The following is a 23,436-nucleotide window of genomic DNA, read 5'->3' on the forward strand; positions in this document are numbered from 1 at the left end:
AATCAAGTCGATGAGCATAGAGTTCCAAGTAAGCATTAGCTCTGCCTCTCATTTAATAGGTAGAAGAGCATTTTCCTTCAGTCAAGTAAATCTACATGTAGTATGCAGGAAATCTAATTTTTCTTATTTCACTCAATAGAGAAAAATAACAATAAGAATTTTTTCGGCAGATAGTTATTTCTCCCTATTGTGCCCAGCATCATATGTATGTCACTGAATTTTATACAAAAGTCAATAAATTTACAGATCCGAGAGGTCAATTAAACATTGCTACATCCCATGGGTCTTTCTTCCTGGAAATCCAATGCGCAGCTCCGTCTCTACCTCAGTATGTTGGTCAAGGTTGGTGGATGGTACAACTTCCTTGGAAGCAGCAGATGGCAACCCCGGCAGTAGCTTGCACTTCCAAGTTCAAACATTAACAATGTCAAATCAGTTAAATGCTTTTGCGGTCCCAGTGATGCAAAGAACATTTTTTGGCCAGATTATGCCGTCAAAAAAAGCAACTTAATTCAGCAAATTGATTAAACGTACCTTTTCACGTAGCAATGAATTTTCCTTCACTAAGGAACTCTCCTGAATCAAATGAGTGAGTGATATTAGCTACAGATGCGGTACATGCCTGCAACACTTCACCAACAGCAAAGCTTCGAGTAATTTACCTTCTCTTTTAGCTGTGAAATCTTCTCGCTTAGCAACTGATGCTGAAGTTAGTATAAATAAGAGCATGTAATCAGTCTCGGTTTCCTATTGCTAATTTGATACGAGTAGTACTGAAATGTTCAGCAACCGACTTGCCTTTCTCCCTCTGATACTGCGCAAGCTCTGCTCTATCGTGCCTTCTAATTCATGCAGTTCCTCTAATGAGCACGACTCTAGCTTTTCACCCAAGAGCTTCCTGCATCGATAGGATTTATTATGCCCACAAAATCTTGTATTGACTGCAACAGTATCAGATGAGCAGGGTATCAGACTAGAAACTTACTGCTTAGAGGCTTCAAGTACTTCAATCTTCTTCGAGATGAATGATGCTTCGTATTTCCATTGCTACACTCGACAAAACTATCTTTTAAGAATCTAAATTAGAAGAAAAAGACATTTTTTTTGGCTCTGGAAGAAATCAAATGCTAGTGAACAAGGTGTATGATCACTTGTTTTCCACTTAATTGACCAGATTAGCACAACTATAGAAACTCTTAGAGTTGGAAACAAAGGAACGCTGCACCTCGGCGTCTTGTTCCATGGTCGTGCTGCTGGTATCTTCCTTCGAGTGTTCTCTGTAACGCTCGATGGTGCTTTGCATGCTAAAGAAACCAAAAACAATTTCGAAACGTATTAGTTTCTGATACGGACAACGGATGGCTTCATGAAAGATGATCTAGCGACATGAGAACCAGAACCGCAGAAACATCATGCAACATGATGCCCATGCAACAGAAGCTTATAAATATGTTTGTAAGATATTAGGAAAGAACTTAGGTTCTAATATATTCTTTCTAGATAATACCATCTTTCATCTTTATGATCATACTTCCTTTTTGATATCATGGCAAACTAAGAAAATACTAAATGATATCGGTTGCCCTAATTATCTTTTTTTATAAGATTTTATGTATTTTGTAAGGCCAATTCTTGTTATTTATGAGAAAACTTCTCCAATTCTAAATACGAGTAACCTAACTCGATCAAGCTTATGAAGAGACCTTCTTACCCATTAGGTCTAACACAGCCCTAGTTGTGACATTATAGACAAAATGTTTTAAATGAAAAGAGAAACTGTGGTTGGGTTTTAAATGAAAAGAGAAACTGATGGACATCATAGACAAAATGTTTATATTGGAAGAAAGAATATGAAGGAGTAGAGTTGATTCATTCCTACAAAACAAATGGCCTAACAAAATTTTATTTGAAGCACACAAGTGTCAAAAAATATATTGTCAGTGACCATAGATTTATATATTCAACGGGACTATAAGAGAATAATCGTGGGTTATAATTAATATTGCTACCTTTTGGTTCGTATGATATTAATTATAATTTAATAAATAATTTAAATCTTATTCATTAATGAGGAAGACAAATCTAATTTGAATTGTCACATATAAAAGATGTGACTCTTGAGTAGATGTTACTTCAAATATTTAGATATTAATTCTAAATTGATTTCTTGATGGAAGGTATCTTTTTGTCACTGTAAATTCATAATTTGGTCCTCTCTCCACACATAAATCAAAATACGGTATTTGTATCGATAATGTATGTTAAGGTAAAGGGATAAGGGAGAGAAACCAAAAATCTATCTATTTGAGTTATCTTTCAGGATATTCAATTTCTCAAAGGATTAAGGTATATTCTTTAACTAAAATTTATTTTTGTGATAAATCACTAAGTCTAAAAATCATGAGATTTATGTAATGCATGCACTATGATATTTTATTTGTGCATGTTTACATGTGGTTTCAGAACCATGATTTAGGGCTTATGATTTTTTATTATTGAATTTGTTTATCTTATTATCACATCAAATTATGATTCTACTATTTTATATTAATTTTGATTATAATTTAAGTATTAACAATTAGATTTGACTCTGTTTAGATTGTATTAATCATGAAAATCATAATTTATTCTTTTTAATTTTATAGAATGGATGACTCTAAGTCATATTATGATAATGAATTAGATAATGGTATTATGATTTTATTTCATATATCAAATTATAAGTAATTTGATATGTATTATGTGGTTTCTTGGTCACCAAAGTGGTTGAACATTATGATCCATATAAATATTAATTACATACCCAAAGTTTGATCTATTATTCTTATAACTAATAAATATAATTATGATTGTTGATATATTCTATTAAATTATTTTGTGTATCCAAAAATAACAAATATATGTAGTTTGAATATATTCACTTGTTAAGTAAAGTGAGACATAAAGAATGTATATCTTAATTTGTTGGAAGGAGAATTTTCATATGCATTTGAGTTAAGGTCCATTTTAGTTTATATGTTTTTTTATCATGGACCATTTAAGTCCTTACTTGTGTCTAAAATAATTCATATATTTTTAAAAATATAATATATAAGCTCCTTCCATCAAGTCTAAGTTAATAGACCTTAGAGTCAGTTTACGAGATATGCTGACTCATAATAAATTATTAATATGATGATATATACAATTTAAGTTAAAAAAATATTATTTTAACCCTTGTAGTTTTGATCATAGACCACTTAAGTTCTTATGGTTGTGTTTAAAATAACCACTACATTTTCAAAAGCGTAGCATACCCTCGCGTCAAGTTTAAGTTAATAATGTTAGAGTTTAAAAAGGGTGTAAGGTCCATCTTATCAAGAAAGAAGAAGCGAGGAAGGCCATAGCAACGAACGAAGACGGAGAAGCCAAAGGTGGAGGTGAAGGTGAAGGAGAGCTGGACCACGACGTCATAGACGCGACGGATGAGGGCACATAAGAGGACGAAGTGAGAGGTGGTGGGGACGAATACACCTAAGAGGAGGAAAAGGGATTAGAAAACTATTACATTCATAACATTGGATTAGTTGACATACATCCACCTGAGGTAGGATCAGAAGCTCCTGAATCTCATCAGTGAGGGAGAGACTGTGTGTGTACGATACTCTGCTAGGTAACAATAACTGTTAGTTTGGCAAGTCCCATAGTCCCACATTGGGAAAATCAGGCTTGTTATCTCATATTGGTACTATAAATAAGGGTCTGGGCTTTGAAGTCAGATGCACCACAAGTAGCACCATAAGAAAAACCTAAGTGTTTGCTTTGAGTTTAAGTCCACACTTAGTTAAATAGTTTGGGCTTATAGTTTGGGTTTTTTCTTGTTTAGTATTTTCGGGTGTTTTATGGCCTAGGAACATCTTCTTAAGGCATTTGTAATAGTCTATTTTATAGTAGTGATTTGCTCCCCTTTCGTCCGTGGATGTAGGTCAAGGTTAATTGACCGAACCACGTAAATCTGGTGTTCTTGTCGCTTCTTTTATTCTTCCGCTTTATTATCTTTGTTAGGTTACCAAAATTATCCTTTGGTAAATTTCTTGGGGCTAGCTCTAACAAACTGGTATCAGAGCTTGCTTTTGGGATCTTTTGGCAACAATGATAATAACAAAGATCGTTGTCGAGAAATTCGACAGAAATGTCAACTTCAGCATGTGGCAACTCAAGATGGAGGCTATTTTGATTCAAGACGGAGTTGATTTGACACTACAGGAGGCTAAGAAGAGAACATTTTAGATGGTACGTCAAAGGAAGATTTTACGGGTATGGATAAGAAGGCCTGATCCAGCATTATTCTAAATCTCTCTAACGAGGTTTTACAGGAGGTAACTACGGAGACTACGGCTAAGAGCATGTAGGACAAGCTTAAAGCCTTGTATATGAAGAGGACAGTAGAGAATCATCTCTATTTAAAGCAGAGTTTGTATATGCTTCGGATGACTGAAGGTATATGTATACTCTCACATCTTGATAAATTTGATTTCTTGGTTATGGATTTGGAGAATATAGATGCAAAAATTGATGATGAGGATAAGACCTTATTACTTTTGTGTTCTCTTCCCCAATCATTTAAGCATTTCCATGATACTATGATTTATGGAAAAGAAACAATTTCATATCAAGAAATTAAATCTGCACTAAAATCTAAAGAGCAGATAGATAGGGATATCACTAGGGAAAGTAGAGAGAATCAAGCTGAAGGTCTGGTTGTTAGGGGGAGAACAGATAAAAGGAAATTTGATAGTAGTAGATCTAAATCTAGATCTAAATCCAGACATAAAAATTTGGAGTGCAGATATTATCATAAAATGGGGGCACATTAAGACCAATTGCTTTAAATTGAAAAATAAATTAAAGCAAAAGGAAAAAATTATTGAGAAAACTACTGAATCCGTTGAAGCTAGTGTAGCAATTGATGAGAATGTTGGAAATATTTTCTCTACTACTGATGACAGGACGAGGTCTAAAAATGAATGGATTTTAAATTCAGGTTGTTCTTATCACATGTGTCCTAATAGAGATTTGTTTTCCATATATGAATCTTGTAATGGTGGAATTGTTTTGATGGGCAATAATGCAGCATGTGATGTTGTTGGTAGAGGAACAATCCGAATTAAAATGCATGATGGTATTGTGAGGATGCTCACTAATATTAGACATGTTCCTGATTTAAAAAATAATCTCATCTTTTTAGGCACCCTAGAGGCCCTTGGGTGTAAATACACAGGTGAAGATGGAGTTATGAAAGTTTCTAGAAGTGCCCTTGTTGTTATGAAAGATTGTAGGTCTGGTAGCTTATATATTTTGCAGGGAACTACTGTCACAGGCTCGGTTGTAGTCTCGTCATCATCATTATCTGATTCTGACATCACCAAATTATGGCATATGCATTTGGGTCATATGAGTGAAAAATGTTTGAGCATATTGAACAAAAGGGGTCTATTTTGCGGACAGAGTACTAGGCCATTGGATTTTTGTGAACACTGCATTTTTGGAAAGCAGAAAAGAGTCAGTTTCAATTCTTCGGTAGTTCACAAAACAAAAGGTACTCTTGACTATATTCATTCAGACCTTTGAGGTCCAGCTCATGTTCAGTCTAAGGGTGGTGCTAGGTATATGTTGACTTTCATTGATGATTATTCTAGGAAAATTTGGGTTTATTTTTTGAAGCATAAAAATGATGTTTTTCTAACATTTAAACAATGGAAGGCTTTGATTGAGAAGCAAACAGGTAAACAGATTAAGCGGCTTCGAACAGATAATGGCATGGAATTTTATGAAGGTGACTTTGATGAATTTCGCAAAAATGAAGGAATTGTTCGGTATCGCACTGTTAGGATGACGCCTCAGCAAAATGGTGTGGCCGAACGTATGAACAGAACACTCTTGGAGAGAGCAAGGTGTATGATCTCAAATGCAGGGTTGACAAATGACTTTTGGGCAGAGGCAATTAATATGGCCTGTTACGTTGTCAACTGCGCTCCTTCTGCGACACTTAACTTTAAAACTCCGGAGGAAATTTGGTCAGGTACTCATGCTGATTACTCTGATTTAAAAATTTTTGGGTGTCCAGCATACATGCATATAAATGAAGGAAAACTAGAGCCTCGAGCTAAAAAATGTATTTTCCTTGGGTATGCTTCTGGGGTGAAAGGATACAGATTATGGTGTTCTGATCCCAAATCCCCAAAATTTATAATAAGTAGAGATGTTACTTTTGATGAATTGTATATGTTATCTTCTAAAGAAGAATCTACTAGTTGTACAAATGATAGTGCGCAGAAGCAGGTGGAGCTTGAGATTGGTAGTTCTAATTCTTTTAAGTCGAACTCTTCTACTCAAAAATGCTAGTAGATGGTCCCGAGTCTACTAACGTAGATGATCCAGAGGAAGAGCAATATTCCATAGCTAAATATAGACAACGAAGAGATATTCGACCGCCACAAAGATATGCAAATTTGGTTGCATATGCTTTGTATGTTGTGGAAGAAACAAGTGAAGTTGGTGAGCCTACTTCCTACTTAGATATAGTTTCTTGTGATAATTCCGCTAAGTGGTTGATCGCGATGAATTAAGAAATTAAATCTCTCCATCGGAATAGAACTTGGGATCTTGTGAAGCCGCCTTCGGGTAAGAAAATTGTTAGATGCAAATGGGTCTTCAAAAGGAAGGAAGGTATTCCAGGGGTTGAAGATGCAAGGTACAAAGCACGATTGGTTGCAAAGGGCTATAGTCAGGTACATGGTGTTGATTTTAATGATGTATTTTTACTTATTGTTAAACATAGTTCTATTCGTGTTTTGCTTGCTTTAGTTACCATGTATGATTTGGAATTAGAGCAACTTGATGTCAAGACAGCTTTCTTATATGGTGAACTTGAAGAACAAATTTATATGGAGCAACCTCATGGATTTGAAGTTGATGGTAAAGAAGACCATGTTTGCTTGTTAAAGAAATCCTTATATGGATTGAAGCAGTCTCCAAGATAGTGGTATAAGAGGTTTGATTCTTTTATGTTGGGTCATGGTTACATGAGGAGCATGTATGATAGTTGTGTCTACTTTCGAAAATTAACTGATGGCTCTTTTGTGTATTTGTTGCTTTATATTGATGACATGCTTATTGCAGCTAAGAATTTATCAGAAATTCACACTTTGAAAATACAGCTGAGTAGTGAATTTGAAATGAAAGATTTGGGAGCAACTAAAAAAATTCTTGGTATAGAGATCAAAATAGATCGAGGAGTTAGAAAATTATTTCTGACTCAGAAAAATTACCTCAAGAAAGTCTTAGAGAGGTTTGACATAAAAAATGCTAAGCCAGTTAGTACTCCTCTTGCTAGCCATTTTCGGCTATCTGCTGCTCAGTCACCACAGTCAGTTGAAGAGGAAGAACATATGGTGAAAGTTCCATATTCTAGTGTCATTGGCAGTATTATGTATGCAATGGTTTGTACTCGTCCAGATATTTCACAAGCAGTCAGTGTGGTTAGTAGATATATGTCTCGCCCGAGTAAAATACATTGGTAGGCTGTGAAGTGGATTCTCAGATACTTGCAAGGGACTTCAGATACTTATTTGGAGTTTGGGAAAAATCGTGACACTTTGGTTGGTTTCGTCGACTCTGATTATGTTGCGGATCTTGATAAACGAAGATCTTTGACAGATTATGTTTTTTGCGTTGGCAATTGTGTAGTTAGTTGGAAAGCTTCCTTACAACCTGTCGTAGCTTTATCTACTATAGAGGCAGAATATATGGCAGTGACAGAGGCGATCAAAGAAGTTTTATGGTTAAGAGGTTTGTTTAGCGAATTATGTTTGCATCAAGGTGTTACTACAATTTACTATGATAGTCAAAGTGCTATTCATTTGACTAAAGACCAGATATATCATGAGAGGACGAAACATATTGATGTGAAGTTTCATTTTATTCAGGATATCATTGCTGAGGGAAAGGTCCTTGTTCAGAAAATTCATACGAAGGACAATACAGCTGATATGCTTACGAAGTCTCTTCCAGTTTATAAGTTCAAGCAGTGCTTGGACTTGGTTGGTGTTCATTGTTGATGATTGTCTGTTGGGGCTTTTATGAAGAAGATGGAGCAAGTTTTATTGGGACATGCCAAGGTGGAGATTTGTTAGTTTGGCAAGTCCCATAGTCCCACATCGGGAAAATCAGGTTTGTTATCTCCTATTGGAACTATAAATAAGGGTCTGGGCTTTGAAGTCAGATGCATCACAAGTAGCACGACAAGAAAAACCTACGTGTTTGCTTTGAGTTTAAGTCCACACTCAGTTAAATAGTTTAGGCTTATAGTTTGGGTTTTTTCTTGTTTAGTATTTTCGGGTGTTTTATGGCCTAGGAACATCTTCATAAGGCATTTGTAGTAGTCTCTTTTATAGTAGTGATTTGCACCTCTTTCGTCCGTGGATGTAGGTAAGGTTAATTGACCAAACCACGTAAATCTGGTGTTTTTGTTGCTTCTTTTATTCTTTTGCTTTATTGTCTTTGTTGGGTTGCCAAAATTATCTTTTGGTAAATTTTCTGGGGCTAGCTCTCACAATAACTCAATACTATAGTTGGTAGTCATTTCCACGATGATGCCTTCTCCCGTTAATCGTCTTCTTTTTAAACTTAAATTACATGTATCATTATATTAATAATTTATTGTGAGTCAATATGCCACATAACCATACCATAATGTCTGTTAACTCAGACTTGATGGGAAAAACTTATATGTTATATTTTTTAAAAATATAAGGGTTATTTTAGACATGAATAAACCATAATGACTTAAGTAGTCCACGATCAAAACTATAGAGGTTAAAATGGACCTTAATCTTTTTTAAAAATTTAAATTATATATATTATTATATTAATAATTTATTATGCGTCAGCATGTCGCATAAGTAGACTCTAACGTCTGTGAACTCAAACTTGATGGAAGATACTTATATGTTATATTTTTTAAAATATAATGATTCTTTTATATACGAATAAACTATAAGATAAAATGATCCTTAATCATTTATAATTCTAGTAATTTGACACTTTAAGAACCCATCGGTAACAAAGAAAAAGTCTTTCCATAAAATTTGAAAAAGAGCTAATAGATTAAGCTTAATGTTTACACAAATGAAAATTGCAAAAGCACATTAAGTCTACTTTTCCCAAAACTGATAGTGCTAAAGAATTCATGAAATTTGTATAAGAGTGTTATGAAACTACTAACAAATCCTTTGCTGGTAAATAAATGACCAAATTAACTGCTATAAAATTTGATGGTTCTTGCAGCATACATGTCCATGTCCTTGAAATGGCAAATTTAGCAACAAAATTAAAGGTTTTAGGAATGAATGTAGATAAATTCTTTTTAGTATAGTTTATACTTTATTCCTTGCCTTCTCAACGATATGGGCCATTTCAAATGAACTATGACACTATTACGGAAAAGTGAAGTGTTCATATAACTAGTATTGTTGTTCAAGAGGAACAAAAGGTTCATTCAATTTATTTTGTAAGCCATCAAGAAGTTGAAAAGTAGCATAAAGAGAAGTTGGAAAAGAGCATAAAAAAAGATTGTATAATGTGAAGGAATCCTATAAACATGCTCAAATCCACAAAATGGAACGGGAAAATGATATATTGCATAGTTGACTTGCCCAAAACGAAATGTTTGGCTCGAAAATGAAAAGTAAGCTTGTGCTTTTATATGTTTCTAAAATTAAAATCAGCAATTTATTATTATTATTATTATTATTATTATTATTATTATTATTTAATAAAAGTAATTTAAAATATGAAAAATCATAATTTTATTTCTAAAATTTGAAAAAAAATGGATGTACAACTATAATGAGTTTAATAGCATAAAAAAATTTGATATAAAAAATAAAATCATAGAATATTTAATCACTTTTAATGTCGGAAGTTACAATCGTTGTTACTTCAGTTGATATGTCGAATAATCAATCATTCTCTTAGTAGATAATCTCTTAATTTTGTTTCACTGTCTTGGTTTGATATATGCTTGAGCTTCAACTAATTTGAGGGTCATGATTAATCAAGTTTCATTGAGGATGCATCCTCCCGCATTAAAGGCTTGCTCACATCTATTGCTGAAAAGGGAGTTGTTAGTATTTGTCTTATAATTTTTGCTAAAATTGAATGGTTTTTGTGTATCGTGTTCATCGTTCTAAAATAGGAAACTCTATAATCCCTTTGGGGTTTTTTTTTTATCTTTGTAATAAGAATTTTTCTCCGTTACATTTTTTATTACCCTTACCAACTTAATATGCAGATAGAAAAATTTTAGAGGTAATTTGTTATCTACTATATTTACCACTAAAATAGTCATATGAGTTAATGATCAATTTTTTTATTTCTCTAATTTTATCACCAATATCAATATCTACTCCTAAACTTTCATAATAAGTTATTAAATAATCATTTTAACCATCTAATTTAGTACAAGGATAAGAAACACAAGCAATTAAAAATAATTTATCTATTTTAATTTCATAGCCACTATAGCCATATTTAGATCATTATCATATTGATATTCTTCTAAAGCACCAATAATATTAATATAAATAAATAAAAAATGTAAGCAGTAGGATAATAAATACTAGATAAAGTATAGACAACATTATTAAAAAAATTATAATTTTTAAAATTATTTCACAAATATTTCAATGTTATGCATATAAATTGACTTGTCTAACATTATTTATAATAAAAATACATAATAATTCTTTATACTCAAAAAGATTCTTGAACAAATTCATATATAAAATTTCATCGAGTAGGAACACCCCTAACAAATCTTTTGGGCCTTTCACTATTTAATTTGTAAAATCTAATCTACTCTTTCGTTACTTGTGGATAAACCCACAAGAATAAAATTGCTTACTTAATTGGAGAAAAAAAGTTTTAATCAACTATAAACATTCTTGTACACATAAATTTAAAACATGATAAACACACCTAACACAAAAAGAAATACCACCAAAAGCTGATTGATATACTTCTTGAAATTCCATAATAAAAACAGTATTTGTTACTACATTATAAAAATCAATTAAAAAAGTTTTTAAATAAAAAAATATTATTCAAAAATATTTTTTATTATTTTATAAATATTATTGATAATATGTCGTTCATCAAACACTCTAAAAGTAATAATTTATTTTTACATGGTTCAATCACTATCGATCCAATGACTATCAATCAAACACTCTAAAAGTTCATTTGCAAGTGATCACTCCAAATATTAACACAAATGAAAATACGATCATCAAAAGCTTAAAATAAATTTTGAAATTTTTTTAAAAAAATATAAAGTATAGGTAAGAGTAGTTCTAGGAACATATTAGCGATGAGATTTAAAACCTCTTAACAATAATCAACACAACTAACTTTTTCATCAAAACTAAAAGACAAATTGATGAAATTTAATTAGATAATTTTTTATGATTTTTTTCCAATAAAAAAATAAAGAGTAGGATTAGTGGGATATCTAAAAATTTAGGTTTGGCTTTTCTTCGTACCAGCTTGTATTGGATGTTTCCTCATTTAGATTTGAAAATCTGACTTCAAGTTGTAAATAACATAGAATAAGCTATTGGTGTTTTATACCTTCAAGTACAATTTGAAGTTGTCCAACTTTAGTTCAACCATTGTTAAGCTCTTGCTCAATGTTATATCAACTTTACTTTGGCCTTCTTGGGTTATCATGGTTGGACTTTCAAAGAACTCTTTGGTGAAGTGGTGGCTTCCAGTTATCATCGGGATCAAGTAGAAAACTTAAGAGCTTAACAATGTTCAAGGAGTACTTAATCAAATGTGTAAGAAGAATGAGGGGTATGAGGGGGTATTTATAGGATTTTTAGATATTTTTCCTTCTTGAGATGCCCACAAAACTAGTTATTATTTGATTGTTGGAAGGGGTAAATTTATCTTTATATATATATATATATATATATATATAACAATCCGAAAACCCTAAAATAACAATTAATATGATTGTTAAGAGGGACAAATTGGTCATTTGTCCCTCAGACCGTTACGTCAAGCACTGATTGAGTCCCAACGGTCTCTCAAAACCGACTTTAATTAGTCCCTTCTTTTTTTAAAAACTAGCCCCTTCTCAATTCTGGTTCGATTTTGGTTCAAACTGAATTATCATCAATGCTATTCTTTATAATCTAGACCATAAAAGCAAATGAAAACTTTATTTTCATTGGGAATAGAGACAAAGCTTAACTTGAATGTATTAAGACTTATCGTCTTGTTTTAGATACTAGTAATTACTTGGATTTGTCTACTCTTTATGTACCCAATATATCCATAATCTAATTTTCTTATCGAAACTTGATAAAGTGATATTTTCTTTTTAGTTTGGTTATGGATAATTTAGCTTATTTAAAAATAATACTTTTATTGGTTCTGGAATCTTGTACGATGATTTATATAAATTAAATATTGATGATCTATTTATTGAGACATTTTTTATTTTACATCATAATATTAGTGCTAAACTTATTTTTGTTGATGAGCATTTTTCTTTCTTGTTGTATAAATGTTTGAGTCATATATTTGAAGAAAGAATACAAAGATTAATAAAGAATGAGATTCTCTAAATCTAGATTTTACTAATCTTATAGTGTGTATTGATTATAATTTCATAGCTTCTTGAAATTATATATACTAATATATGCGGACCTTCGGAAGTTCCATCTTTTGGTGAAGAAAAATATTTTATTACTTTTATCAATGATTTTTCATGTTACAATTACATTTATCTATTGCATAAAAAATCTCAATTAGCATATGCCCTTGAAGTATACATTAAAAAGGTTGAAAGATAATTAAATAAAAAAAATAAAAATTATAAGATCAGATAGAGTTAATGAATATCATGAAAAGTATAATGAATCAAAACAATATGAAAGTACATTTGTCAAATTCCTTGATAGTCCTGATATATGTGCTCGATATACTGTGCTAGGTATACCACAACAAAATGATATAGTAAAAATATATAAAATTATACTTTGATGGATATGGCTAGGAGTATGTTAAGTCATTCATCTTTATCTATTTCATTGTGAATGCATGCATTAAACATGGTTTACAATAGAATAATTCTAAAGACTATTTGAACTATGGATTAAACCACATATACATTTGGGGTTGTCTAACAAAAGTAAGAAAAAAACATAGATTTCAAGACAATTAGTGGATTTTTCATTAGTTATCTAGAAAAATCGTAGGAGTATAAATCTTATTGTTATAATTATAGTCCAAGAATCCTAGAAACTAGGAATGCTAGATTCATTGAAAATGATTAAATTAGTTAGGATAGGAACCATGAAATGTGGCTATTCAAGAAATTCAAATAGAGGTACATTTACCATTAACTCCTAAAGTTGTTATTCCCTCACCTGCTTCACAATTTGATAATGTTCAAGAGTAGTAAATAAATGATAAACCACTCCATTATGAAATTATGGCTAATAAATTTACAATAAATGAATCACAAGTAATAACATTAAAGATATCTTAAAGATAATGGAGATCTATTATTCATAATGATTATGTACTTTATTTACAAGAGTGATCTAATTCCATCCTCATAAGTTGTTGAAAGTATAAATTCTAAAAAATGGGTTGATATTATGAAAGAATAATTGAAATCTATGAATGAAAATTAAGTTTGGAATTTTATTGAATTGTACGAAAGACATAAAAATGTTAATTGTAAATAGGTCGATTCACATGATAATATCAAAAGGTATAAAACCAAAATTATTGTTAAAAGTTTCGTTGAGAGAGATAGTAATGACTATAAAATGATTTTTTCACTTATCTCTAGAAAAGATTCTTTTAGAATTATTATGACCTTTATAGCATATTATGACTTAGAGTTGTATTGTTTAACTGAAAGCTTTGAAAATATGTTAGTTGTATAGTTGATTTATGAAAGTCTTAATTGAGGTCATTTTAAGTCAATTTGAGTTAGTATTGGATCAAAATATAACCCACTTATCATAAAAGTTGTTGTGTTTGAAGTCAAATTGAATTGGACCCATTAGAAGGCCAAACCAATGGCCTAAACTAGAACTGGGTGCTCAGACCTCAAGGCCCAAGCAATAGTACCACTTGAGTCAATTGATAAGTATTATTTATATTTTGTCTACCTTTTTGACGATGGTACTGTCTACGACGACGATAATATTACCAAGGGTAGTGGTGGTATTACCCAAAATTCAAAATTATAGTGGTGGTATTACTAGAGTCCAGAATTATGACTATGTCAAAGTTACGATGATAGTATCACCCAATATCGATGGTAGTATTGCACGTATATCAAATTTTTGAAGATTTAAATTTTTAACTCTATTCTTAAAGCCTTTAGAGGCCTATCAATACTCTACTTAGGCTTGGTTGACAGAGCATTTATTCTTGAGCTAATAGAGTGGTGTAATATGATATTTTTAGCGTTGTTTAAGTTTCCTCCTCCTTTTGAATTTATCTGTAATTTTAAGTTATTAAAGATAAAAGATCTTATTTAAAAAGAGAGTATGAAAGTTATCTCTTAAGTTTAAAAAAGGATAGAGTTGTAACAAGGGTAGTTAATATTTGTCTATTAGAAAAAGAATCGATAGTGAAAGTTGATGATCTCGAGAGAAGATGAATCAAGCATAGATGTAAATTGGAATGACTAAATGACTATAAATTAGTTTGTCTCTCTTTAATTATTATTTACTTATAACTTAGTTTTATTCTCTTTACTCATAACTTTCTAACTTCATCAATTAAGTTTCTAAAATTTATTAGTTTTTAATTAAATTTTAAAATTGATTAGAGAACTTTATTACACTAATTCACCCCCTTAGTGCCATTAAGATCATAACAGGTCTACCTATAATGAGACGAGGATATGACTATCTATTTATGGTGGTCGATAGGTTATCAAAGATGATGGTACTTATTACAAGAAAACAATTGTCGAAGAAGAAACAACTCGATTATTCTTCTAACATGTGCGGAAGATCATAACAGGTCTTCCAAGTTTCATCATGTCTGATCATGTCTGATCATGACAGGTGTTTCTTGAGCAACTTTTAGAGTTTACTCAAGACCATGGATACTAAACTTAAAAAGAGCATAGCCTTTTATCCATAAATCAATAACCAAACCAAAGTAGTGAATTGCATCATGGTTTATCTCCTTCAATAATATAACTCTTGATAGATGAAAACATGGGATGAAAGCCTATCATACCTTTAGTTTTCTTTCAATCAGGCGATGCACAAGTTCTACTAATAAATCAATATTTGAGGTATGTAGAGGTTATTTACCTAAAAGTTATTTTGATTTATTGTTTACGATTGATTCATAATCAACTATCTTAGACAAAAGTATTGCAACACAACATGTCCATAAATTTTTGGAGAACATATGAAGAGGTTAAAAAAACTCCAATAAAGCTAAAAGTAATACAAAGAGTGACACAATAGATATTATGAATGAGACATTGTATGGCTACACCTTGGGAAAGAATGACTCAAAAGATAAGAAAAGAAACTAAAGTTCCTTCGATATAGATCTTTCAAAGTCTTTAAATAGATTGGAGACCATACATGGCAACCCGAGTTGCCACCCTACATGGAGATGTGCTCAATTGTTAACATTGAGAACCAGAAGTCGGTTCGAGCTTTCTATGCTAGACAATGAGCTGAACAAAATATTGTCATCTACTGAAGACTTAATGATCAACTAAAAAAAACTCCTTGAAGAAGATGGTATCATCAAGAAGAAGTACACTATCACCGATGGGACATCAAAGTTATCCGAATTAGATACAAAAGAGTAGAAACCAAGTGCAACAAGATGATTCTTTAAAGAAGCTGTTAAAGCCAAGTTTCTCTACCTTCAAAGCAAGATTCAATAGGATATGAATCGCCTAATTAAGAGAGCCATGATTAAGGACAATCACAACACTATACAACCTTGTTTAGCTAAGCAAAATCCAAATTTCAATAACCCACTCGCCTCAATCCAAGTCCTAATAAGACTCGAATTAGGATAATCGTTATCTAAATAGAGAAACCACCAAGGGGGTATGATAACCCTATAAGAAAAGTCTTAGCTATATATACCCTACAAGAAAATTTCTTAAACCCTAAGGATTTAAGACACCCCTCTCCTTATAAAACAAGGGATATATTATCATCTAAAAGAAACTAAAGAAGTCCTCGGCAAGAGTCCCCAACCCTAGCTATTTCAACCTTAGAAGAGAGAAAAGAAAGAGAGGAGAAAAAAGAGAGAGAAGAATTCCAAGAGTTTCGAGAACAAGGTTCTGCATCAAAACTTTGTCAGCTATTGTCAAAAGTTACCAAAGTCAATTGTTTGCTATCCAAACTAATAGAAGGTTCCAACAATGAGAGAGTAGGAGAAAACTAAAATTGAGAACCTAAGTATTGTCAAAGATAATATGTATTCTTACCCATTTATAAGATTTATCTCATGTATTTATTTTTATTGTTTTAAATATTATAGTTAGTATTTTAGCTTTATAAATAATAAAGGTTATTTTTTTTTAGTTTTAGGCTTGGTATTTTTTATCTGAAAGACGATATCAAGCCGATGGATCACCGAACCTGAATCCTATATGATTCAATAGAAGAGGCTACCTATGTGATAGAAATTAAAATATTTTAGGATCGATCATAAAGATTGTTATGATTATCTCAAAAAGCATATATTAATAAAGTTTTATAGGGATTTAAGATAAAAAAAATTATTCAGCACGTATTATTCTAATTCAGAAAACAGATAAATGTAACGTAATGCAATGTCCAAAGCTGAATTGGAATGAGAACAAATAAAAATAATTCCTTATACATCTATAATCTTGTACTAGGTAGGACATTAGTTTTACTATCAGAATATGGGGCAATGGGCAAATATGAAAGTAATCCTAGATTGGATCATTAGTAAGTGGAGATCAAATGATTAGGAAGTAATTAGATATTTATATTCAGATTTTACTATATGATTGGTATAAGAAAGTCAAAGATGGAACATTTATTCCTTCTAGGAAAGCAATTTTGTGAAGGGCTATATAGTAGTCCATTATGTTGCATCCACCATAAAAGCTGAGTCTATAGCGTGCTTTGAGGCCATAGTTTATGTATTATGGTTATAGGATTTTATTTCAAAAATTGGGATAATCAATAGTATTGCTAAGTTATTAAAAATTTATTATGATAATTTTGTCTCAATATTCTTCTTAAAAAAGATAAGTTTTATAACATATCAAACATATGAAAATAAAATACTTAGCTGTGAAAAAAGAAGTTCAGAATAAAGAGTGCCAATTGAACATATTAGCTCTGCCTTTATTGTTGTACATCCATTAACTAAAGGATTATCACTCCTGTAGAAAAATTAAGCATTAGTGTTTACTGGACATCATTATTGATATTATGTTATATTCATGAATTATTATATGACACTTGAACTCACGTATATGTTTGTTATTTATTATGTTTTCTATAGTGTATACATGATGAAAGTATATAAAAATTGATAGTATTGGCCTCTGAGAAAGACATTATCATTAGACCATTATGAAAATATTATTATGGATATGTCAAGTAGAAATATAATGTTGTGATACATGAAAAGAAATATATCGAATTAATAATATATTACTATCATGAGTCACATTAGTAATTTACTTAATAATGATGAATGATTTTAACCATTATGTGAAAAGGATTTGTCATGACTATTTGCGCATTATGATTTATTGAATCAAAGTCAAATGGGAGAATGTTGGAATTAATGTGGCCTATGTGACCTTTTAATTCCTGTAATATTAATGGTGATTTAACAAATAACTTAAATCCTATTAGTTATTGAGGAAGACAAACCTAATTTCAATTGTCTTCATAATTGACATAATATTTAGATATTAATTCTGAATTGATATTTTAATGGAATGTATCTTTTTGTCACTATAAATTCAAAACCTGATCATCTCTTCACCCATAGATCAGAATATAATATTTTTCATCCACAACAAATGTCAAAGAAAAGGGGTAAGAGAGAAATCAGAATTCTATCTATCTAAGTTGTTTATTAGAAAATTCAAAATTTTCAAAGGATTCCATAAGGTATCAATCGATGGATCCAACTTTGTTTTTCAATTAAAGTTTATTTCTATGAAAATCTCAAAGTGTAAGGATCCTGAGATTTATATTATTTACTGTGATGTTTTATTTTTGCATAAATTTACATATTTATAAAATAAGTCAAAATCATAAAAATAGAAAAAATTCTATAAAGCTAGAAATAGAGATTAGAATCATATTCGTACCAGATTAAAAGAGATAATAAGCCTAATCATTAAAATGATCATGGTAGCCGATCTCTATGTATGGTAATTAGAGTAATTAAATAATAAAAACTAAAAGTTATGTGGTCATAAAAACAATAAAGTAGCATATATGATATAGGTTATACTTGTTAAAGGAAATCATAAAGTCCATTGTATTCTTTCTATTAGTGATCGATAATTTTTCTTTTAAAAGATAAGTAGTGAAGATCGTTGAAAGAAGTTGATTTTCTTTTGTTAAAAATAATTTGACTAAAAAATTTTGACGATCTATCGTAAGGTCCTAAGTTCGAATCCTTTTTTCAACACTTACCCTTAAAAAAAAAATTTTTGATTGAAATACAAAAGACTAAAACTTAGGTTAAATCGGAAAGGATTTGATTAAGACAAGAGTTGGACTCTTTCTTATTAAAATGAATTTTCTCCCAATTGGGAGAAAGGATTTTTCTCCCAATTAGCAAATGAATTTTCTTATTAAATCGTAAGGGTTGCTCACAATTAGCAGCAATCATCTCCCAAGATAAAACGACTACTTTTTACAATAGTAATACTCCAAATTATAAGAATTGAACTTTTAATGCTTCTATACTCTCTCTTTGACTGATGCCATAATGTAAGAATGAAATCAAATTTCGATAAAATGAATGAATGGGCTGAGGTTTATTTATTTTATACATGTTGGAGAGCCTTATTGGAGGAAAGGTCATGTCCGGTTGGGTGATAAGTCACATCTATATGGACGAAAGATCATGTCTATTCAGTCGAAATGTCATATCTATTCAAGCCAAAAACTATATATTCTCATTCATTTGGAAATGATCATAGTCAAATATACTTAACCTACCATTTCCAACACAGGTAAGATTTGATCGCAAAATTTTATAGTGTTCTAATAGAGTTTTCATTAACTAAACTAGTTAATGGTCCATAATTCATTGCTAAGATTTTTTGAAGGATATGTTTACCGCCTTCCTTGCTATTAGAAATAGTAAAGTTTTAGAGTTGATAAGTATCATTGATAGCAGGAATCAAATTATTTAGAGAATCAAGTTACTTAAATGAAAAGGGATTTTAGTGTCCAAAGACGCCTAGAGACTCTATAGTTTTTATTGTTCAATAAATATTATATGTAACTCATGGTTTTTATACCTTGGGTACTTGTCTAGTTTCTCTTTAATAAATCAAGGCTTATGTGAAAGAAAAATATTATTGCATTCCTTGTAATCATCATCGATAGTAAAGTACTTTTGGATTCATAATAAAAACCAAGTTAATTTGATGAAAAAAGAAAATAGTATGCAAAGAAACTCATAGATATTAGGGTTTTGTTGTTTAATTAATACTCTATAACTCAAGGTTTTTACACGAGGAAAATCTAGAATAGCAAACCTTTGAGTGCTTATACGAACTCCCTCTAGTAGATAGATCATCAGTAAGGCTTACGAGATAAAATGTATGAAAGATTTGGTACTTGATTAGAAGTGTCGTAAATCCTATGTCAATTATTATTTTCTATTTACTTTTCTATTGTGGTCATGTGTATACATTTGACAAGTTCAATATGAATTGTAAGTTGCTTAAGGCTTACATTCATCTATGGTATGTGTGATAGCGCAAGTCCTCAAATCCATATTCGGCTAACTCTATATTACTACCTATACTTGTTTGATTCGGTTTCTCGTATGATAAACTAGACATGATTTTGAGAAGGATCGATCATCATAATGCCATAGCAACACTGGTATTTATCAAGCCAATGCTTCTACATTTTTACAAGGCACATCAGATCTCCCACTGAAGAGTCACAACCTTTAAATCATTCTTTCGAAGCCCATAAAATCCATAGAGGACTGCATAGCATGAGAAATACAACCACTGGCATTCCATTGGAGATCATTTTTTTTTGCTTTCATCATGTTAAAATGATGTGTAGTAGGAGGACCTGATAACTTCATTTTTTCATGGTGTTGACAGTTTTATATACGTATTAACTCTAATGACACGAAACATGTAAAGAACACTGCTATCTTTATTTGTGAATGAGGCAATCCATTAGATTTATCCATTGCATGCATGCATGCATATCATGATCTTGTTCTTTCCTTCACTTAAGACAAATAAGCTAATTACTCAAGTTTTCCTTCACTCCCTCTAGCTTAAGATGGACTAAGGTTTTATCCTTAAATCCTTAATAAAATCAAATTTTCTTTTATAGTTGCTTGTTATATATATATATATATATATATATTCCAAACTCTAATATTTCTCAATTCCCATCTTAATTTTTTTCATTATTTGTCTTAAGCCCAAACAAGGAAGGAGGGCACACTGGTCCTATTATTTTTGAAGTATAAGATAGTGATAATAATAATGGAAGTCAAGATAATGATTGATGGCATCACTCGAAATAAAATAACTTATGAGCTGAAAAACATGTTAAAGCTAAAAATAAACTCATAAGAACATTGATTAAGATTAGACAATAGAAATCATTAAGACCCAAGAATATATCAAGAATCTTGATTGCATTAAAGTTAAGTAGTTAGGAACAAAAATAAGGGGTTTCTCAATGGATATATATATATATATATATATATATATATGGGGTGCTTCCGAACCATTTCAGACTCTCCAACTAGACATGAAATCTGTTTTAGGAGGATGAGGAGTAATAATTTTTCTAAATAATCTAAAATCCAGAGAATGGTTTATAATTCTGGGATAAGGTAGAAAGGACATGTTTGGATCAAAACAACTCATTAATCCTATGTGTGCTCTTATCAGCCAATATACTGACATAAAGTCTTCCATATAACCAAAACTGAAGGGTGAAAAGCAATTCTCCTATTGTACTTCTTGTCTCACTTGTTTCGAACTTACATGTATGACTCAAAATGTAACTTTACATGTCTACCAAAGCTACAATCATGGATTTGCTTCTCAAATTCACGTAATATATAGCGACCGTGAAGATGAAGCCTAACCTCTTATTATTTCAAGTTCAGCTACATTAGGTTTTCTCAGTGGACATAAACATAGGTAATTTTAATTCAAGTTCATAAATAACAAGTGTTTTTCCTCTCACTGTGGTAAATGCATATTAATTTATCAACATCATCAAGGAAAAAGAACTTGCGATGTCTTTGTGCAATTATACATAGTTCAAACAATCGTTGTAACTATCTAACTATCATTCGGAAGATATACGGCAGAAAAGAAGTACTTGGAACATGTAAAACTTTATATTATATTCATGAAGAGTATGATTCCTGTCATCACTAGCCTTAACCATGTCATAAAAGATATGTAGATAACTCACACTAAGGACTGCATCTGCCACAAAACTTTATGCATGGAGGGTCGACTATCCAACATACATGAAGCAGGTGATGGCAGGAGAAGAAGAAGATAGTGAAGGAAGGATACTGTTCAGGTGGTTCAATTTCTCAGGTAATTGAAAGAAGAAACAACAAGTGGATGTTGTATAGTCTCATAAATTAATATGCCAATAGTTCTGTAGGAAATCCACATCTACTAGCTAGCTAGATTGACACTTGCCACTAGGATTATTGGATTTCTGTGAATCCTTTTCGAGGAATTTGGGTGACATTATTTTGGATCTGTACGTACGATAATTTATTACACTTTGGCAAAAAGGACAGACACTGAGACAACCAAAGCATTGCACTCCGTCTGAAGGAAATACTACATATGGATGTACGTTAGTCAAGTAAGAAAAACTTTCCCAACACCTTCTTGTAGGGAAGCCATGAATGGGACTCATTCCACTGATGAAGAGCAAATTGAATACAAAAATCTGTGAATCTGGATGGGTCACCATCGAAGCCAAATCAGATGGACAACTCTCCAGAAAACGTGATTTTTGCTAGGTTTAGAAGATGACCAAAGTAGGAGGACAAAGAGATTAGAAGATGATCGCAAAGGGAGGAGATTTATGTTCGGCTCATTTAATTAGATCACTGTCTCAGCTTCACCTTGTGATCACAGTCGAGAGCAGCAGCTGCCTCGAAGTTGCCAAGCGCAATACCGTTATACGCGAAGACTACTGATAGTAAACATGTATTTTGCTGGCTTTGGTTAAAGGGTTTGCTTATTGATCACCAAGAAATCCTAGAAGACAAGCAGCAGAGGCAAGTACCAAAGAGAAGCATAGAGAGGGAGGGAGAGAGAGGGCGGGTGGGAGAGGAGGTTAATGGAACCTGGAGCTGGAGAACTGGTGGAGCTTCCCCCGGGAAGAGAAGATGATGAGCGCGACCTCGACGTCGCAAAGCACCGACAGCTCCAGGGCCTTCTTCAGCAGCCCGCTCCTCCGCTTGGAGAAGGTCACCTGCCGGCTCGTCGCGTTCTCTATCCGCTTCATCTGTGTCTTCCCCCTCACCATGACGACCGATCGATCTCCCCTCCCCCCACCCCTCTCCTTCTGCCTCCCTGAGGTGATCAAGCAAAAATAAGCTCGGATGATCTCGAGACGACCAGACTAAACAGGGATCACATGAGCTTCCAAAGAGAGGATCTCACAGGAATTAGCAAGGACTAGAGTAAGACCAGCGGCGTTTACCTGAAAAAAGGAAAGAGAAGGAAATCTAGTATTTATTTCTCTCAGAGGAAAAGAAAGGCGGCTATGAACCACATCATGACCACCCCCTTTCCCTATTTTGTGACGAGACCCCGAAAATGAAACAATGGTATTAGTGGGAACGGAAGGCAGGCCAGAAAAAGAGCGACCGTCCCTTTCCCCATCACTCTTGCCCCTCGGTTAAACGCTGGACCAACAAATAAAGAAAGAAAGCAAGCTCCAATATAAGAAGGAAAGGAACTATTGGAGTTTTACTTTTCCTAATTAATCTCAAGATGCTTTCGATTCTTCCTATAGCGTCGAAATAGGTTGTCAGTTCGGTCTGTCGAGAGGAATTAGCCAATGGCATTGGCTGGGCGTCGGGGGCCACCTCCGCTCCGGATCGCCTGTCTTGGTC

The 23,436-nt window shown here is 32.2% G+C and overlaps 1 protein-coding gene across 1 annotated transcript; it reads right to left on the bottom strand.

The window, feature by feature from the left end:
* Window positions 1–103: 103 nt before the first annotated feature.
* Window positions 104–22,891, bottom strand: LOC135596821 (MADS-box transcription factor 50-like). The gene is made up of 7 exons (XM_065089018.1): window positions 22,663–22,891; window positions 1,226–1,304; window positions 986–1,047; window positions 799–898; window positions 663–704; window positions 535–576; window positions 104–402 (listed from the first exon to the last, which is right to left on the bottom strand). Exons 1-7 carry the CDS (start codon window positions 22,842–22,844, stop codon window positions 271–273), a joined length of 639 nt encoding a protein of 212 aa, XP_064945090.1. The 5' UTR covers window positions 22,845–22,891; the 3' UTR covers window positions 104–270.
* Between the last annotated feature and the right edge of the window lie 545 nt (window positions 22,892–23,436).

Source organism: Musa acuminata, chromosome BXJ1-11 (assembly GCF_036884655.1).
Source record: "Musa acuminata AAA Group cultivar baxijiao chromosome BXJ1-11, Cavendish_Baxijiao_AAA, whole genome shotgun sequence".
Taxonomy (NCBI): domain Eukaryota; kingdom Viridiplantae; phylum Streptophyta; class Magnoliopsida; order Zingiberales; family Musaceae; genus Musa; species Musa acuminata.